The sequence below is a fragment of the Oncorhynchus masou genome, chromosome 22 (genome assembly GCF_036934945.1).
Source record: "Oncorhynchus masou masou isolate Uvic2021 chromosome 22, UVic_Omas_1.1, whole genome shotgun sequence".
Classification (NCBI taxonomy): domain Eukaryota; kingdom Metazoa; phylum Chordata; class Actinopteri; order Salmoniformes; family Salmonidae; genus Oncorhynchus; species Oncorhynchus masou.
This window is the reverse complement of record NC_088233.1, coordinates 35,408,855-35,427,427: the sequence shown is the minus strand read 5'-3', so window position 1 is coordinate 35,427,427 and position 18,573 is coordinate 35,408,855. Positions and strand designations below refer to the sequence as shown.

General features: G+C 44.6%; 1 protein-coding gene across 1 annotated transcript in view; it reads right to left on the bottom strand.

Annotated features, from left to right (window-relative positions):
• LOC135509394 (breast cancer anti-estrogen resistance protein 1-like) overlaps window positions 1-14,345 on the bottom strand; it is a 132,627-nt gene extending 118,282 nt beyond the window's left edge. Inside the window, 1 exon segment of the mRNA XM_064930023.1 lies at window positions 13,864-14,345. Within this exon segment, the coding sequence (XP_064786095.1) occupies window positions 13,864-13,875 (12 nt within the window). The 5' untranslated portion in view covers window positions 13,876-14,345.
• Between the last annotated feature and the right edge of the window lie 4,228 nt (window positions 14,346-18,573).

The window sequence follows — 18,573 nt, the reverse complement described above, 5'->3', positions numbered from 1 at the left end:
AGATGGACATATTGATGTTGTACTACTCCTAGGGATGGGCATATTGATGTTGTACTACTCCTAGGGATGACTGTTGACTGTTCAGGTGCCTGCTCTGTTTGTTGTTGTATTCATAATAATACATTTTTAGAACTGGAATAAAATGTGTGCATTTATCTATATGTCAACAGTGTACAACAATTCCTTATTTATTTTAAGATTGGCAAAAAACATGATGTAATATAACAGAATCAAATCTAACAGAATATTTTTGTAAATGTAAAAGTTGCCAGATACTCTGAAAGAGAGATCATTTGAAACGGGGCTTTTAGTTTCACATGTTGAAAGACCATTTCTTTCAGGGTTACAAACCAAAATGTGTCTTCTTTTCAATATAGGCCAACAGATATTCCATTTAGTTTACTCTGCCTGTTTTGAATTTTCTAAATGGATAAACAATTCCACATTGAGCACTGCATGGGGATGAATTATGGACATCTGTTTGGTGAGTAGGCTTAATGATTCTGATATAAATACGCTGTCTTTCTCAAACAAATGTTTTTGCATATTTTAAGTGTGGAAAATTGTCTATGTTTAGGGGGGTTATATCCTAAGCTCACCTATTCATAATGGTAACAGCAGTTTGCAAAGTAACCTAAGCAGAAAATAGACAAGATCCAATTATTCCAAAACTCTAGCTCATTTTTGGAACACATATTTCCTTACTTCAATCAACCAGTCCATTTTACATTTGTGATAAAACTGTCGGCAAGGAATGTAGCTTGTTAGTCCCATCAGTTAGAGACATTTATTTCTGTAGGCCTAATGGGAGCTTGTGTCCCATCAGTTAGATACATTTATTTCTGTAGGCCTAATGGGAGCTTGTGTCCCATCAGTTAGATACATTTATTTCTGTAGGCCTAATGGGAGCTTGTGTCCCATCAGTTAGATACATTTATTTCTGTAGGCCTCATGGGAGCTTGTGTCCCATCAGTTAGATACATTTATTTCTGTAGGCCTAATGGGAGCTTGTGTCCCATCAGTTAGAGACATTTATTTCTGTAGGCCTCATGGGAGCTTGTGTCCCATCAGTTAGATACATTTATTTCTGTAGGCCTCATGGGAGCTTGTGTCCCATCAGTTAGATACATTTATTTCTGTAGGCCTAATGGGAGCTTGTGTCCCATCAGTTAGATACATTTATTTCTGTAGGCCTAATGGGAGCTTGTGTCCCATCAGTTAGATACATTTATTTCTGTAGGCCTAATGGGAGCTTGTATCCCATCAGTTAGAGTAGGCCTGGGACATTTATTTCTGTAGGCCTGATGGGAGCTTGTGTCCCATTGTGTCCCATCAGTTAGATACATTTATTTCTGTAGGCCTCATGGGAGCTTGTGTCCCATCAGTTAGAGACATTTATTTCTGTAGGCCTCATGGGAGCTTGTGTCCCATCAGTTAGAGGCCTATCCCATCAGTTAGAGACATTTATTTCTGTAGGCCTCATGGGAGCTTGTATCCCATTTATTTCTGTAGGCCTAATGGGAGCTTGTGTCCCATCAGTTAGATACATTTATTTCTGTAGGCATTTATTTCTTTATTTCTGTAGGCCTCATGGGAGCTTGTGTCCCATCAGTTAGATACATTTATTTCTGTAGGCCTAATGGGAGCTTGTGTCCCATCAGTTAGAGATATTTATTTTTGTAGGCCTGATGGGAGCTTGTGTCCCATCAGTTAGAGACATTTATTTATGTAGGCCTAATGGGAGCTTGTATCCCATCAGTTAGAGACATTTATTTCTGTAGGCCTCATGGGAGCTTGTATCCCATCAGTTAGAGACATTTATTTCTGTAGGCCTAATGGGAGCTTGTATCCCATCAGTTAGAGATATTTATTTTTGTAGGCCTGATGGGAGCTTGTGTCCCATCAGTTAGATACATTTATTTCTGTAGGCCTAATGGGAGCTTGTGTCCCATCAGTTAGAGATATTTATTTTTGTAGGCTTAATGGGAGCTTGAGTACATCAGTTAGATACATTTATTTCTGTAGGCCTAATGGGAGCTTGTGTCCCATCAGTTAGATACATTTATTTCTGTAGGCCTAATGGGAGCTTGTGTCCCATCAGTTAGATACATATATTTCTGTAGGCCTAATGGGAGCTTGTGTGCGAACTCGGCACATGTGTGTGGAGGGAGCGGTCGGAATGCAATTGAGTGAGTGAGACATGGAGGGGAAAGGGAATTATGGAACTGTGCAATTAATGCCTACCTTGGTTTCTTTGATGTTGTGCTCCACAAATGCACATGTACAAATGGAACACTAGAGTCATAGCAAATGAACATCTTCCAGACAGAATTTCAAAGCACATTCCACCCAGTAGCTGTACAGAATTAGAAAAAAATTGTATCTCTGATTAAAGATCGAGTTTTGAGGTCCGTTCGAGTACTCGATTATACATGCCCTTAACTACTCTCCTCTCCTCCCTACACCCTCTCTCCATCCTTCTCTCCTTCCCCATCCCCATCCTCCTCTCTCTCTCCTTCCCCATCCTCCTCTCTCTCTCCTTCCCCATCCCCATCTCTCCATCCTCCTCTCTCTCTCCTTCCCCATCACATCCTCCTCTCTCTCTCCTTCCCCATCCCATCCCCCTCTCTCTCTCCTTCCTCATCCCCATCCTCCTCTCTCCAGCCTCCTCTCTCTCTCCTTTCCCATCCCCCTCTCTCTCTCCTTCCCCATCCCCCTCTCTCTCTCCTTCCCCATCCCCCTCTCTCATCCTCCTCTCTCTCTCCTTCCCCATCCCCATCCTCCTCTCTCTCTCCTTCCCCATCCCCATCCTCCTCTCTCTCTCCTTCCCCTTCCCCATCCTCCTCTCTCTCTCCTTCCCCATCCCCATCCTCCTCTCTCTCTCCTTCCCCATCCTCCTCTCTCTCTCTTTCCCAATCCTCCTCTCTCTCTCCTTCCCCATCCCCATCCTCCTCTCTCTCTCCTTCCCCATCCCCATCCTCCTCTCTCTCTCCTTCCCCATCCCCCTCTCTCTCCTTCCCCATCCCCATCCTCCTCTCTCTCTCCTTCCCCATCCTCCTCTCTCTCTCCTTCCCCATCCCCCTCTCTCTCCTTCCCCATCCCCCTCTCTCTCTCCTTCCCCATCCCCATCCTCTCTCATTCCCCATCCCCATCCTCCTCTCTCTCTCCTTACCCATCCCCCTCTCTCTCTCCTTCCCCATCCCCCTCTCTCTCTCCTTCCCCATCACCCTCTCTCCATCCTCCTCTCTCTCTCTCCTTCCCCACCCTCCTCTCTCTCTCCTTCCCCATCCCCATCCTCCTCTCTCTCTCCTTCCCCATCCTCCTCCCTCTCCTTCCCCATCCCCATCCTCCTCTCTCTCTCCTTCCCCATCCCCATCCTCCTCTCTCTCTCCTTCCCCATCCTCCTCTCTCTCCTTCCCCATCCTCCTCTCTCTCCTTCCCCATCCCCATCCTCCTCTCTCTCTCCTTCCCCATCCTCCTCCCCTCCCCATCCCCATCCTCCTCTCTCTCTCCTTCCCCATCCCCATCCTCCCCTCTCTCTCCTTCCCCTTCCCCATCCTCCTCTCTCTCTCCTTCCCCATCCTCCTCTCTCATCCTCCTCTCTCTCTCCTTCCCCATCCCCATCTCTCTCTCCTTCCCCATCCTCCTCTCTCTCTCCTTCCCCACCCCCATCTCTCTCTCCTTCCCCATCCCCCTCTCTCTCTCCTTCCCCATCTCCATCCTCCTCTCTCTCTCCTTCCCCATCCCCCTCTCTCTCTCCTTCCCCATCCCCATCCTCCTCTCTCTCTCCTTCCCCATCTCCATCCTCCTCTCTCTCTCCTTCCCCATCCCCTCTCTCTCTCCTTCCCCATCCCCCTCTCTCTCTCCTTCCCCATCCCCCTCTCTCTCTCCTTCCCCATCCCCCTCTCTCTCTCCTTCCCCATCCCTCTCTCTCCCTTCCCCATCCCCCTCTCTCTCTCCTTCCCCATCCCCCTCTCTCTCTCCTTCCCCATCCCCCTCTCTCTCTCCTTCCCCATCCCCATCCTCCTCTCTCTAGCTCATGCTCTTCAGTTGACCCTTTCACTTGCACACTCGTTTATGCTGCCAACAGCTTTGCATTTCAAATGATGATCAATTCTCTGGACCGGCGCTGTCCTTCTCTGCCAAATTGACTGGCCAATTTCCAGCGAAATAAGTCGCTAAGCCTGCACCTAACCACGTCAGCGATAATGCACACGTGAGCGTGATCGATGGGCAGCCATTAACAGCGCCACAACGCAGATCAGCCAGGAGATTTACGAAGCCAGGGACGGGATGCTTTGGCAGAAGGAACAGACACAATACACACACACTCTTGCCTGTCTGTCTGTCTGTCTGTCTGTCTGTCTGTCTGTCTGTCTCACAGCTGCTCAATTTGACCCTCACATACCTCACACATATAGCATCGAGCAAAACAATTGTGCACCAACATACTGTTCATGACACCCGCATATGCACATCACACTGACACAAACATACCACTCTCTCCCCCTGTCATGAAGACAAGTATGCACGGCTAATGAGAAGCACATAATGAGATGATGTGATTTAGAGAGCAGTGAAACAACGTGGAGGGGTTATTATGCTCTGACAGTCTACCCAGAAGGCACTGAGAAACCCTGGGTTTCATTATGGCTCTTATAAAGGCCACAGAGGAATATCAATTCAATTCATGGGGCTTTATTGGCATGGGAAACATATGTTAACATTGCCAAAGCAAGTGAAGAGATAATATACAAAAGTGAAATAAACAATACAAATGAACAGTAAACATTACACTCACAGAAGTTCCAAACGAATAAAGACATTTCAAATGTCATATTGTGTCTATATACAGTGTTGTAACGATGTGCAAATGGTTAAGTACAAAAGGGAAAATAAATAAACATAAATATGGGTTGTATTTACAATGGTGTTTGTTCTTCACTAGTTGCCCTTTTCTTGTGGCAACAGGTCACAAATCTTGCTGCTGTGATGGTACACTGTGGTATTTCACCCAATAGATATGGGAGTTTATCAAAATTGGATTTGTTTTCGATTTCTTGGTGGATCTGTGTAATCTGAGGGATATGTGTCTCTAATATGGTCATACATTTGGCAGGAGGTTAGGAGTGTCTCTCTCTCTCTCTCTCTCTCATCAGGAGGTCACAACTCTGTGGGAAGCCATCTCTGCCTCAGCGTGGCCCACATTCTCACAGGCTCATATCAAACAGGACGATATAAAAGCATAAGTAAGGACTTCTCCTCAGGGAGGTGAGTGCGGGATCGTGTTTTGTGATGGTGATTTTCCCTGGGAGAGAAGGCATAATACTTCTGACCACAGGGCTGAAATCCAGTGCTGTCTGTCTAGGCCAGATCACTGGGGACAAACCAGGAGACAGTGTGAGGAAAATGACACCAGGCTTTGAAATGAGAAGATAACTGCTTGGGTCTCACACTGAGTTGTATAAGGGTGGCAGGTAGCCTGGCGGGTAGGAGCGTTAGGCCAGTGAAAGGTTGCTGGATCAAATCCCAGAGCTGACAAGGCAAAAATCTGTCATTCTGCTCCTGAGCAAGGCAGTTAACCCACCGTTTCCCGGGCGCCGTTGACCTGGATGTTGATTAAGGCAGCCCCCCCGCACCGCTCAGATTCAGAGGGGTTGGGTTAAATGCGGAAGACACATTTCAGTTTAATGGATTCAGTTGTACAACTGACTAGGTATCCCCCTTTCCCTTTCCCGCACTGACCAATACACTGCATACAGTACAGCCCATCATATACCAAGACAAAGGCTGTACTGCCATCATTAACCAAGACAAAGGCTGTACTGCCCATCCTATACCAAGACAAAGGCTGTACTGCCATCATTAACCAAGACAAAGGCTGTACTGCCCATCCTATACCAAGACAAAGGCTGTACTGCCCATCCTATACCAAGACAAAGGCTGTACTGCCCATCATTAACCAAGACAAAGGCTGTACTGCCCATCCTATACCAAGACAAAGGCTGTACTGCCCATCATTAACCAAGACAAATGCTGTACTGCCCATCCTATACCAAGACAAAGGCTGTACTGCCCATCATTAACCAAGACAAAGGCTGTACTGCCCATCCTATACCAAGACAAAGGCTGTACAGCCCATCATTAACCAAGACAAATGCTGTACTGCCCATCCTATACCAAGACAAAGGCTGTACTGCCCATCATTAACCAAGACAAAGGCTGTACTGCCCATCATTAACCAAGACAAAGGCTGTACTGCCCATCATTAACCAAGACAAAGGCTGTACTGCCCATCATTAACCAAGACAAAGCCTGTACTGCCCATCATTAACCAAGACAAAGGCTGTACTGCCCATCATTAACCAAGACAAAGGCTGTACTGCCCATCATTAACCAAGACAAAGGCTGTACTGCCCATCATTAACCAAGACAAATGCTGTACTGCCCATCCTATAACCAAGACAAAGGCTGTACTGCCCATCATTAACCAAGACAAAGGCTGTACTGCCCATCATTAACCAAGACAAAGAGGAAGAAACTGGAATAAGAAGATGATGGGATAAACATGGAAAGAACAGCAGATGGGGAGGAGAGAAGGAAGGAGGGTGGGAGGGGGAGAAGGAGGGAGGAGGAGACGAGGGAGGAGAAGGGTGGGATGAGGAGAGGAGAGTAGGTGGGAGGAGGAGAGAGGGTGGGAGGAGGAAAGAAGGAGAGGGGGTAGGAGAGAGGATGAGATGAGGGAGGAGAAGAAAGGGTGGGAGAAGGAGAGAAGAAGAGAGGAGGAGAGAGGGTAGGAGGAGGAGATGAGGGAGGAGAAGAGAAGGAGGGAGGAAGAGACGAGGGAGGAGAAGAGAAGGAGGGAGGACGAGAGAGGAGGAGAAAGGGTGCGGTGGAGGAGAAGAAAGGGTGGGTGGAGGAGAAAGGGTGCGGTGGAGGAGAAGAAAGGGTGGGTGGAGGAGAGGAGGAGAGAAGGTGAGAAGCGGAGAGAAGGAGAGAGGAGGAGATGAGGGAGGAGAGAAGGAGGGAGGAGGAGAGGAGGAGGGAGATGGCTAGAATGATGGATAGGGATGAAGAGAACAGAGAAGAACACAAAAAGAAAGAGATTGAGGGAGAGACGCCAAATAGTGGCGTTTGCTACTAGAAATAGCCAAGATAATAAATAACAGCAATAGCTACAGAGTCCTGGCTGAGAGATACATGACTGCTGCTGCTGCTGCCAGTCCACCGCCACATAGACTGACAGAGAACCACACTGCTGAGCATTCACACACTTTCTCAGACAGAGGGTTTAACACATATAAGAATGTAGACGCACAGAACGGAATTTCACCACACAGTGCTATTCATTACTGAGCATTCCCACACTGACTCAGAAGGTTTCACACACACGCGCAAGTACTTGCAATGCCTAATGTAAGGAAGCATGTCGTTTTACTTCACACACACATCCCTCTGTTTGCTTGCTGTTGTATTTGTGCTGTTGCCAGTAGCTTCGATCTGTATTGTTAGTTTTGTCTTCCATTGTTTTTTGTTGTTGTGCTTTTTTAAACCCAGCCACCGTCCCACTGGAGGCCTTTTGCCTCTTGCCAGTCCATCATTGTAAATAATCATTTGTTCTTAATTGACTAGCCTGGTTAAAACAATGTTTTAAACATGCACAAACGACGCACACATATACAAACGACGCACACATATACAAGTATGCACACAGTCCTCCCACAAGATACCAGATGATCACACACATACTGCACTGTTACAAGATTGATGGAGGACAGTAGAAGAATGTAAGATCACATACATAGGGTAGCTCTCCCACACACACTCATTCAATGTCCCACGCATATCTACACACCCCTTTACACACACTGTCCTCTAAAACACACATACATGTAGGTACAAACCAATACTCAATCTTCTTGCAGAATCTCTCTCCTCTCTCTCTCGCTCGTTCGCTCACTCGCTCGCACGCAAACACACACACACACACACACACACACACACACACACACACACACACACACACACACACACACACACACACACACACACACACACACACACACACACACACACACACACACACACACAGTCTCTCTTCAGTGAGTGAGCAGAGTGAGGAAAGTGAATTCCCCAGGGACCGTTGGAGCAGGAATGTTCTGGCATGCAGCAGTGGCTCTGCTCCTCCATTGTGTGTCTGACTGTTTGAGCGTGAGTGAGGACAGACTCCACACAGCCCCAGTCCCACCACACACACTGCTCTGCTCTATTGCTCTCCTCTTAGCCACAGGGACTAGCTTTCAGAAAGGCTGATGCCACCTCTTCTCCCTGAAATACTGGCAGTTCAACGATGGAAGGAGAAAAGTCAAGCAAGACGTATTAGCTGTAGATCAGATAAAACCAACCAGTCACAAGACATGGCCTTTAGTGGAGATTCATATGACAGGCTGACTGTGGATGGGCCCTTGGTATTAGTAGGTCAGCTGTGGCTGACTGATGACAGACACGCAATAGTCAATACCATTACTGAACTCTATAAGACCCTGGATAGGATGACTAGATAGCATCAGAACACCATTTCAGTGTACAGTGCTATTGGAATAGAAAATAACTGAATGATGAGCAGTTGCTCTGTGTGGTCCATTGACACCTGATGATGGTATATTTAGGGAAAAAGAGACATGCGGCAGTTTACATATGTATGCTTAAATGTTTATTCATATTTCTACCTGCAGCTTTTTATAGCATAAATATGATAATATCTCCTGAGCTGTCAGTTGTAAACAAATTGATGTGTCAGCTGACTGCTGGATTAAGATGCTTCCTCAGTCTGTGTGTGTGTGTGTGTGTGTGTGTGTGTGTGTGTGTGTGTGCGCGCGCGAGAACAAAACACATGTTGACTCACCTTAGTTGTAGAGAAACTCCAATACTATCCTGTTCTCTTTCATGTCGCCGAGACTGTCTATGACTCTGTCATACAGTAGACTACATGCTTTCAGTTGTTGTTGTCCTGGCTAAAATGCTTGCTCACTAGCCTAACTTCCTTTCATGGGTAATGATGAGCCAGCTAGTTAACATTAGCCTTCTACATCTAGCTACATATTGAACTTCCATCCTCACAGGCCAGGGGCACAATGTATGAATTTATGGTTGGATCAGAATCACCGTTATAATCATATAATCATTGTCCAGGACCAAGAATGAAGTAAAACCACAAGTCCAAATCAAATCCTTATCTCCATCCATGGCTAATTGAGGAAAGGGACAATTTCAGCTAACAAGCTTCCCTTGATACTTTCTTTGGTACTCCAGGACCATACATTCAGCCTCTTGTGAATTGTGGGCAAATGATGAAACACAGACAGACAAAAGACCATTTATTTCAGTTTTTTTCTTCTGGTCAGTTTTTGGGGAAGCCTGGCTTCCCTTGCAAGAGAGGTTGTGTCTGAGTGTGTGTGTGACTGTGTGTGCGTGTTTGAATGCCTGTGTGGATATGTACATGCATGTGTGTGTGTCTGAATTACAAATAGGCTACATCAACTGGTTGATGGTAGCTGGTTGCACTGTTGTAGTACATTGTATTCTATGCATTTTGGATGACTTATAAGCAACCTCACCTCCTGTGTAATAATGCATTTGCTGTGAGTTATGTGTACCTATCTAGTAGAATAGAGATTTACATGTGATAGACACAAAGAAGGAAGGGAGGCTGATGGCTAAATGTTGCCCATACAAATAGCCAGAGCTTGATAGGGGTTATGGAAATGAACCCAATTAGGAATATGTATGTGGAGCATCATCTATGACAAGCGTCAAATGTCAGGCTTCTGAGAGGGAGATATGAGGGCTGTCGATAGAGCCCCGGCAGACGTCCCATTTAACCCCCTTGTGTCCTACATTGCATGGCTGCTGGCAAGGAGGGAGGGAGGGAGGGAGGGAGGGGGAGGGAGGGAGGGAGGGAGGGAGGGAGGGAGGGAGGGAGGGAGGGAGGGAGGGAGGGAGGGAGGGAGGGAGGGAGGGAGGGAGGGAGGGAGGGAGGGAGGGAGGGAGGGAGGGGCGAGAAAGACTGCAGCTGAGCGGAGATGTTCCCTTGGGGAAACTGAGCTCATATTAAAGATAAGAATACTCTGTACTCTGGTAGAGGTGCTACATTCTCAATAGGCCACATCAATTCATGGCATGTTATGAATGCTTGTACATTGGGCTGCATGCATTAATGTATATAAGTTTGCTGACGACACAACAGTGGTAGGCCTGATCACCGACAACGACGAGCCTATAGGGAGGAGGTCAGAGACCTGTCCGGGTGGTGCCAGAATAACAACCTATCACTCAATGTAACCAAGACTAAGGAGATGATTGTGGACTACAGGAAAAGGAGCACAGAGCACATCCCCATTCTCATCGACGGGGCTGTAGTGGAGCAGGTTGAGAGCTTCAAATTCCTTGGTGTTCACATCAACAACAAACTAGATTGGTCCAAACACACCAAGACATGAAGAGGGCACGACAAAGCCTATTCCCCCTCAGGAAACTAAAAAGATTTGGCATGGGCCCTGAGATCCTCAAAAGGTTCTACAGCTGCAACATCGAGAGCATCCTGACTGGTTGCATCACTGCCTGGTACGGCAATTGCTCGGCCTCCGACCGCAAGGCACTTCAGAGGGTAGTGCATACGGCCCAGTACATCACTGGGGCAAAGCTGCCTGCCATCCAGGACCTCTACACCAGGCGGTGTCAGAGGAAGGCCCTAAAAATTGTCAAAGACCGCAGCCACCCCATCATAAACTGTTCTCTCTACCACTGCATGGCAAGCGGTACTCGGAGTGCCAGCTTTAGGATAAAAAAGGCTTCTCAACTGTTTTTACCCCCAAGCCAGAGCAGGTGACCAATGGTTACCCGGACTATTTGCATTGTGTGCCCCCCCTGCTGCTATTCTCTGTTTATCTTATATGCTTATTCACTTTAACTATACATTCACGTACATACTACCTCAATTGAGCCGACCAACCAGTGCTCCCGCACATTGGCTAACCGGGCTATCTGCATTGTGTCCCACCACCCGCCAACCCCTCTTTTTACGCTTCTGCTACTCTGTTCATCATATATGCATAGTCACTTTAACGATACCTACATGTACATACTACCTCAATAAGCCTGACTAACAGGTGTCTGTATATAGCCTTGCTACTCTTTTTTTCAAATGTCTTTCTACTGTTGTTTTATTTCTTTACTTACCTACACACACACACACACACCTACCTTTTTTTGGCACCATTGGTTAGAGCCTGTAAGTAAGCATTTTGTATTCGGCAGACGTGACAAATAAACTTTGATTTGATTTTATATCTATCCATATGTCCCATTGTACTGTATTCAGGACATGCATATTGCCAAAATGTTTGCATTTGCAAAAGCATGCTACACTGTAAACTATAATAGCAACCTATATACAATATACATATATATACAACAATGCAATTGATGCTATTATATTCTACGTATAGTAAATCAGTGGATTACAACCTGCAAATGTTAAATTCATAATATCAAATGAGGGATGACTAAAAAGCCACAGATGTGAATGGTGAATGACAGGGTGTTTAGCATCTAAGCCTTGCAGCGTTGGAACATTGGGACCCCTACTACTAGCCAACTGGGACTTCATGTTCACCTAAGCATGCTTAACTCTATGGGCTGATCCCATCCAAACATCAGTTTAATTTCCCTCATAATATGGTTGACTGGAGGAATTAACCCATCAAATACTGCAGGAGGATACTCTCCACGGGGACTCCCAGTCTATTAGAATTCTGGCAGGCCATCAAGGGAATACACCCATCACCCAAGCAACAACATCGGATGCGTTGAAAAATCTGCATTCCCAGACTAAAATGTAGCCTATAGCAGATGTTATATTGACAGCTATAACGTTGTAATTACAATGTTACTACACTATTACCTCAATAATAGTAGTGTACAAATGGAAATGAGCTGTTATACATCAGCCATCTTCCAAAACACCCCCATATCTAACTTGATTTCTATGGGAAATCTTAAATGATATCTACGCAATGGAAAAGTGTGCAAGAATGATTTGTCCACTGGGTTAGGTAGACAGTCATACCATGGCCCTGCCTGTTTGTCTTTGATTTCCCAGTGACATTTGTGGCAGCCAGGTGAAGGGGCTCAGACTAGTTGGCATGGAGATGGGGGAGTCATTACGGTGCTGGGTTTACCGATGGTGTTTAGGAGACTCGTCATCCTGTCTGCACAGAGAACAGCAGTTGTTGCCATCAAACCCGGGCCGCAAGGCATGGGATTTGCAATCTGGACTGTGTTTGTTGAATACAGCGCAGAGTGTGTGGAAAGTGCTCTACCTGGAACCAAAAATAGTTATTCAAAGGGTTCTCCTATGAGGACCGCTGAAGAACCCTTTTAGGTTCTGGATAGCACCGTTTTTCTAAAAGTGTAGCCTAATACAGTTAGTGATTCATAATGTGCTCAAACACATAGCAAAGCAAACAAGGAAATAACGCTTGTTCATTACACATTTACATCGCTGTAATTGAATGAGGCTATAAGCATGGCTGATTTAAGCAATAAGGCACAAAGGGGTGTGGTAGGTGGCCAATATACCACGGCTAAGGGCTGTTCTTATGCCAGACGTAACACGGAGTGCCTGGACACAGCCCTTAGCCGTGGTATATTGGCAATATACCACAAACCCCCAAGGTGCCTTATTGCTATTATAAACTGGTCACCAACATAATTAGAGCAGCAAAAATAAATGTTTGTCATACCCGTGGTATTAGGTCTGTTATACCATGGCTTTTAGCCAATCAGCATGGCTCGAACCACTCAGTTCATAAAATGGTATATATCATGTGTCCAGATGATCTACAGGCAAAGATGCCTCCATATATCTCAGTGTTTAGGAGACAACCCTGTAATCAGCACATTTTACTCCCTAAGCCTAACAGGGAAAACAATGAGTTCTGAATTTCAAGCAGCAAGATACACAAACTTGGAATCTCTTCACAAACTGCTAGGGTTGCGATGTGTATTGCCAAAGGAATCCTCACACAGGTTAGAGCACGCTGTTTTATCTGTGTGCATAACAACGCATGCCAAGCTAGATAGAACAGTGCTTAGCCAAGGGGAACAGTCGTATCCTGAATATCTACACACACACCTACAGTACACAACCCAAATACACATCAAAGGATGGAACTGGTACCTTTTGATATGATTAGGGGTACACAATCGGGCTATTTACTGATTTGCAGGCTGTTGGATTAATGGTGCAAGGCAACAGGAAACACAACAGAAAAAGACAACAGAAAGCAAAAATGGTCTCCAGCAAAACTGCATATTCCTGATCCTATTCACATAACTTCATAATCACCACAAACATGTTGAAGTGTCCAAGTCCAATACGTTTGGCCTTAGACTCAAACTATACAGGTGGTTACATAATTGCAGTAAAGTTTCAACTCAACACTATGTAACTCACAAAACCCAGGCTGCAACGTTGGCACTCCTACAAGTCAAATTTGACAGTTTGCCAACAGCCTGACAGCTAGCAGTGTGCGTTGGAGCTTGCACTCCTAGTGTGGACATTTTTACAAATTAGAGACACATTGAAAATACATATCTCATATCATTATAACGGTGGTATTACAATTATACTACAAAAGTAATACACGAGACGTAGCATACTCATCACTGACACATAGCCTAGTGCATTTCAAATGGCAGAGCAGCAAAGGAAATTACACTTGGCCACATTGTATCGCTGACTATTTGTAGTCAACAAAAGTTCATGCCAAATGTAAAATCTAACCTTTAAATAAGACTTACCGGAACAGACATCTTGTGGTGAGTTGTAAGAGTAGGCTATGCCTCTCCTAGGCTACTTAATAATGAATAGGTTATTTAAAACAAGCAGTGGACTACTTTTCACCAGAAAAAAAACTACTTTTCTTCAGGACTCCTTCGATGTCAGGCTTTATTCCATGCTTTTCCTTTCAAATGTATCTACGTGTCGGTGACAGTTCACCGTACAGGTCGAGTTGGAATGAATGTCAGGGATATGTGGTGGGATTTTCCAAGCTAGGAGCAGCCCACCAAATGCGGCGAAGTCCACCTCATGAACGTCCAGAGCACCCGTGTCTCCAATACCGTAAACACGTTCTCCTATTGTTCTTCTATGTCACACGTTTCGTTTATCCTCCCAAGAATGTATAAAACAAATATAATAATGTTTTAAATCGCACCTGTGTCATGTAGACGGGGAAAAAATGTTGCTCAACAATCTTGCTGCGGCCAGGTTGGGCGGCTGCGTGTATCACTGCTGCTGCTGCTGCTGCCGTTCTAATGGAATCATCAAGTTTTATTTAAAGGGATGGTCTCCTTTTTTCCACCATCAAAAAGAAGATACAGCAATAAGCTCGTTTTAAAAAATCGTGATACGGCTATAGCCTGCCCTAATTGATCCTATTAAACTCATGTGCTTTTGCATTTGATTTTTTTTTTAATCTATTGAATTCTATGCATTTACATCAGAATAATTTCTGAGTTCCCCAAGGTTGCCCCTTAAAGGGAATGTCTACATTGTTGTCGGCTGCTGGAGTGAATTGTCCAATAGGTTACATTTATGGAAATGTACCACATCTGAAAGAGAGGTTGTTGTCAAATGTATTGCAATAATTAATGTGAAGTTTAATCAATGAAACATTTAGTTATACAATAACGTGGCCTAACCTAGGCTACATGCCTAGGTGGAAGTGTAGGTGTCTTTTGAAGTGATTTTGAGACATCACAAATCACCTTATGCACTGCTCTATGATCACCCTCTTCAAATGCATAAGCACTATGGACCCTAATAAGCACGTTCATGGTAGGAATAACAGACAGTTTGATCCATTGGGAGACATGTATAAGCCTTTTTATAAGACATTGTAAAGGCTCAAATATGCTTATAAGAAGTTCTAAGGAATTATACCTGGATGAAGTATTACCAAAGCCTTTAGGAGCTTCCAGTGGTTGGATAGCAGGGAGGGAAGGCATACTTACTTTGCTCCTGCTGTTATTTGAGATTCTTGCGCCAGTGATTGTTTAGAATTATCCTCCCAAAGGTGTTGGCTATTTTAAAATCAGCTACCCCATTTGAAAACGAAGCCCTTGGTGAGAGACAGCTACACATGCTTGGATGTGAAGTGTGTGCCAGATACCTTACATGACCAAAAGTATGTGGACACATGCTCGTCGAACATCTCAGTCCAAAATAATAGGCATTCATATGGAATTGGTCCTCCCTTTGCTGCTAAAACCGCCTCCACTCTTCTGGGAAAGCTTTAGACTAGATATTGGAACATTGCTGCAGGGACTTGCTTCCATTCAGCCACAAGAGCATTAGTGAGTTCGGGCACTGATGTTGGGCAATTATGCCTGGCTCACAGTCGGCATTCCAATTCATGTCAAAGGTGTTCGATGGGGATGAGGTCAGGGCTCTGTGTGGGCCAGTGAAGTTCTTCCACACTGATCTCGACAAACCATTTCTGTATGGACCTCACTTTGTGCACAGGGGCACTGTCATGCTGAAACAGGAAAGGGCCTTCCCCAAACTGTTGCTACAAAGTTGGAAGCTCAGAATCGTCTAGAACGTAAGTTTATGCTGTAGCGTTAAGATTTCCCTTCACTGTAACGAAGGGGCCGAGCCCGAACCATGAAAAACAGCCCCAGACCATTGTTCCTCCTCCACCAAACGTGTTTTTACTGCTCCAGAGTCCAATGCCTTTGAGCTGTACACCCCTCCAGCCAACGCTTGGCATTGCACATGGTGATTTTAGGCTTGTGTGTGGCTGCTCAGCCTTGGAAACCCATTTCATTAATCTCCAGACAAATAGCTATTGTGCTGACGGAACTCGGTAGTGAGTGTTGCAACCGAGGACAGACGAGTTCTGTGAGCTTGTGTGGCCTACCACTTTGCAGCTGGACCGTTGTTGCTCCTAGACGTTTCCACTTCACAAAAACAGCACTTACAGTTGCCAGGGGCAGCTCAAGCAGGGCAGAAATTTGACAAACAGACTTATGAATTTAAAACAGATTCAACCACAAAAACCAGAGGGGTTTTCAAATTCCTCGCAAAGGGCACCTATTGGTAGATATGTAGGAGAAAAAAAGCTGACAATAAAATCCTGTTGAGCATGGTGAAGTTATTAATTACACTCTGGGTAGTGTATAAATACACCCGGGGGGGCGCATTAAGGGTTTAAATTGATATTTTGTAGGTATTTAAGTCAGGGTCAGTGTGTGGGTAAAGATTTGTGTTTGAGTTAGTGTAAGGTTTGAGGATTAAAGGTTACAGTAGGTTCTTCACACTAATAAGACTCCTTTCCATTGACAACAGCAGCAACGGTCTACAATCTATATAAATGTTGCTTCTCAGCCATCTCTGTCTTCCACATTCTCTTGGCCTTTAATCTGATCTTCATGTCTTCTTTAATCCATTCTCTTCCCTTTTCCTTCAATCTGTTGTTTTGTCACGAGGCAAGGCTCATAGTAAAGACTAAGTCAATTAGATTCAGTTTGATAAGCTTTATTGTTCTACTGGAGGAAGATATTTTGGCATCATCGTCAAGCACAGGTTGCTCACAAGTATTTCAAGTTCACCTTCGTACATGATAGCAAGTTAGATGAGGTGAAGAGCGGTAAAATTAAACTGAGCAAAATAAACGGTGACAAAGTTGAGAGTTTAAAATGCATTTGAAGGGTAACAGCAAGGTGGAAGTGAGCAGTCAGCGAAGGAAGGAGACAAGCTGGGAAAATTACTTGGGACTCAAAGTCACTTAACCATCCAAGAGTAGTAACAGAAAACATGAGAGAAGGTGTATTTGAATAAGTATGAGGTTGTCTTGCTCTCCACAGCTCTGGAGAGTGTACTGGCCTCTCTAGGAGTGTGTGTGTGAGGGGGGGAATTGAATAAAGATGAGGATGACTGCTCCTCTCCTGACTCCGTGTAAGACGGCGAGAGACAGAGAGGAGAGAGAGAGTGAGGTGGTGTGTGTGTGTGTAACAGCAGTGTAGAATGGATCATGCAGGCCTCTGCAGACCTAGTTTCTGCTTTGGTGTGTGCTGGTGTTGAGGCAGCTTGTAAAGAGATGTGCCAGTGAGGAAATGTAATGCAGGAGGCACACACACCTCCACCGGGGAACCTGCTGCCTGCCTCCTACAAAGGCCTACACTGAGTATACCAAACATTAGGAACACCTTCCTAATATTGAGTTACACCCCTCCCCTTTCCCACTCAGAACAGCCTCAATTCATGGGGGGATGGACTCCCACAGTTGTGTCAAGTTGGCTGGGTGTCCTTTGGGTGGTGGACCATTCTTGATACACACAGGAAACTGTTGAGTGTGAAAAGCCCAGCGGTGTTGCAGTTCTTGACACAAACTGATGAGCCTGTCACCTACTACCATTACCCTGTTCAAAGGTACTTAAATATTTTGTCTTGCCCATTCACCCTTTGAATGGCACACATACACAATCCATGTCTCAATTGTCTCAAGGCTTAAAAATCCTTCTTTAACCTGTCTCCTACACTTCATCTGCACTGATTGAAGTGGATTTAACAAGTGACGTCAATAAGGGATCTTAGCTTTCACCTGGATTCACCTGGTCAGTCTGTCATGGAAAGAGCAGGTGTTCTTAATGTTTTGTATACTTAGTGTATATAGCATATAGAATAATCTCCATCAATTTGTTAAAAAAGTATACTCTGCCATGGCAGACTTTATATGGGCAAATAAAACTCATAGAATAAAAAGGGAAGTTTTACATCTCCCAAAGTGTGAGGGTGGTTTTAACCTCCCAGGTATGGAATTGTATCAACTCACTGCCCAGGGCTTTTACTTGAGACATATAGTTTAGTGCACTAAAGAGGAACAATGGGTACATATTGAAGATGTACATGCTCATCCCCAGAATCTTTTCACATGTCTGTTTTCAAAGGATAAAGCTAGGAACATTAACAACTTCATAGTTAAGAACACTGTAACAATATGGAGGAAAATGAAAAGTATTCTAGAAGAACCAATATCACTCCCTAAAAACACAACCATGTGGAACAGTCCTTGGATAGCTTTTCAGAATGCACCGATAAAATTGGTCCACATGGAAACCTAAAAGGTATAGAACCCGTAAATTACTTGGTAATAGGAAATACATTTATTTACATCACAGAATTAAAAAGAAATTTTGCACTGATGAATGAAAATACTTGAAAATATAGTGCCTTAAGTATTCACACTACTTTACTTTTTCCACATTTCATTGTGTTACAGCCTGTATTTAAAATGAGTTAAACTGATATTTTCTGTTCCTGTCCTACACACAATACCCCATAATATCAAAGTGGATTATTTTTGTACATATATTTTTTAACTCATTTATAAAAATGTAATGCTGAAATGTGGAGAATCAATAAGTGTATAACCCCTTTGTTAGTAGAAATTTGCTTAACAAGTCACATAATAGGTGTGCAATAATATTTTTTCACATGATCTTTGA